General features: G+C 41.3%; 1 protein-coding gene across 1 annotated transcript in view; it reads right to left on the bottom strand.

Annotated features, from left to right (window-relative positions):
• Window positions 1-933, bottom strand: part of LOC101638965 (olfactory receptor 9G4) — a 10,733-nt gene extending 9,800 nt beyond the window's left edge. The window contains exons 1-2 of the mRNA XM_045297057.1: window positions 922-933; window positions 19-212 (exon numbers count right to left, since the gene is read on the bottom strand). Coding sequence (XP_045152992.1) covers window positions 19-212; window positions 922-933 — 206 coding nt within the window. The remainder of the gene's footprint in view (window positions 1-18; window positions 213-921) is intronic.
• Between the last annotated feature and the right edge of the window lie 565 nt (window positions 934-1,498).

Genomic DNA, 1,498 nt, shown 5'->3' with positions numbered 1-1,498 from the left:
CAGTGCTTTACTTCCTACTGGCCTCGAATGTCATCGCCCCCACTGTGCTCATCCTTGCGTCCTATCTCTTCATCATTGCCGCCATCCTGAGGATCCGCTCCACCCAGGGCCGCCTCAAAGCCTTCTCCACCTGCTCCTCCCACTTGATCTCTGTCACCTTGTACTACGGCTCCATTCTCTACATCTACTCTCGTCCAAGCTCCAGCTATTCCCTGGAGAGGGACAAAATGGTTTCCACATTTTACACTGTGGTCTTCCCCATGTTGAACCCCATGATCTACAGTCTGAGGAGTAGGGATGTGAAAGAGGCTCTGAAAATACTCCTCAATTTAACACAGCCAGAAGTCTAAATTGAAATCAATTTCTAGAAATCGGTGCTAAGGGATGATGGCTTGCTTAGCGGCAGGCCTGGGAATTTGTGATTTTTAGAAACCAAAGAAATCTCTTTTTTCCTATTAAAATAATCCACTGAGAACATTGTCTGTCTTTGTTTTAGATGCTTTGTGAGGTTTAGTGAGCAGACTCTACCGTGTACTATAGCATATACACAAATCAATGTCAGCAGTGAACTCAAATGGAATCTGACACACCATGAATCTGTCTGCTGCTCCACAGTAGAATTGTGCTCCCCAGGGTCTGCAAGGTCCATGACCTACCTCAGGGAGCCCTGGTGGTGTAGCAATTACACAGAGGGTTGCCAACTACAAAGTCAGCACGTGGAAAGCACCATGGGAGAAAAATAGGGCATTTCTACTCCCATAAACAGTTACAGAAACTCACAGGGGCTGCTCTATTCTGTAGGGGCACTATGACTCAGAATCAGCTTAATGGCAATAAATGTATGTATTTTGTATGTGTTCTTGTTGTTATGATCTGCCTCAGGGTAGGTCCAAAGCTATAACAGGATTATTGGGCAAGCACCTGACCATTCATGCTCCCTAGCGACCACTATATTTTATTTCTTTTACATAACTATAAATCTATTTCTACTCATAAGATTCTGGACACTGTAAGTCCTTACAGAAGCAAATAACTTCATTTTTCTCCCATATAGTGGACTGTGGTTTTGAACAGCCCACCTTGCAGTTAGAAGTCCAATACTTAACTCACAGGACTATCCAAACTTCTTTGTAAAATATCTAGATCTAGTTTAATATTCACTCACTCACTCACTTTAATTGAGTCTATTCTGACTCATAGTGGCCCTATAGAACAGAGTAAACTGCCCCTGTGGATTTCCAAGCATATAAATCTTTATAGAAGCAGAAAACTCTGTCATTCTCTAGTGAAAGCTGATAGGTTCAAACTGCTAAACATCTTATTAGCTGTTCAATACATTGCTAACTACTTACCACCTGGACTCCTTCAATTTTTTTTTTATTCTTAGTGATTTATATTTTTTAAAATCATTTTATTGGGGGCTCATATAATTCTTATCACAATCCATACATCCATCCATTGTGTCAAGCGCATATGTACATTTGATGCCATCATCATT

This window comes from Echinops telfairi, unplaced genomic scaffold, assembly GCF_000313985.2.
Source record: "Echinops telfairi isolate 266 unplaced genomic scaffold, ASM31398v2 ScPeMD7_7416;HRSCAF=8454, whole genome shotgun sequence".
NCBI lineage: Eukaryota > Metazoa > Chordata > Mammalia > Afrosoricida > Tenrecidae > Echinops > Echinops telfairi.
This window is presented reverse-complemented; position numbering and strand designations above follow the sequence as displayed.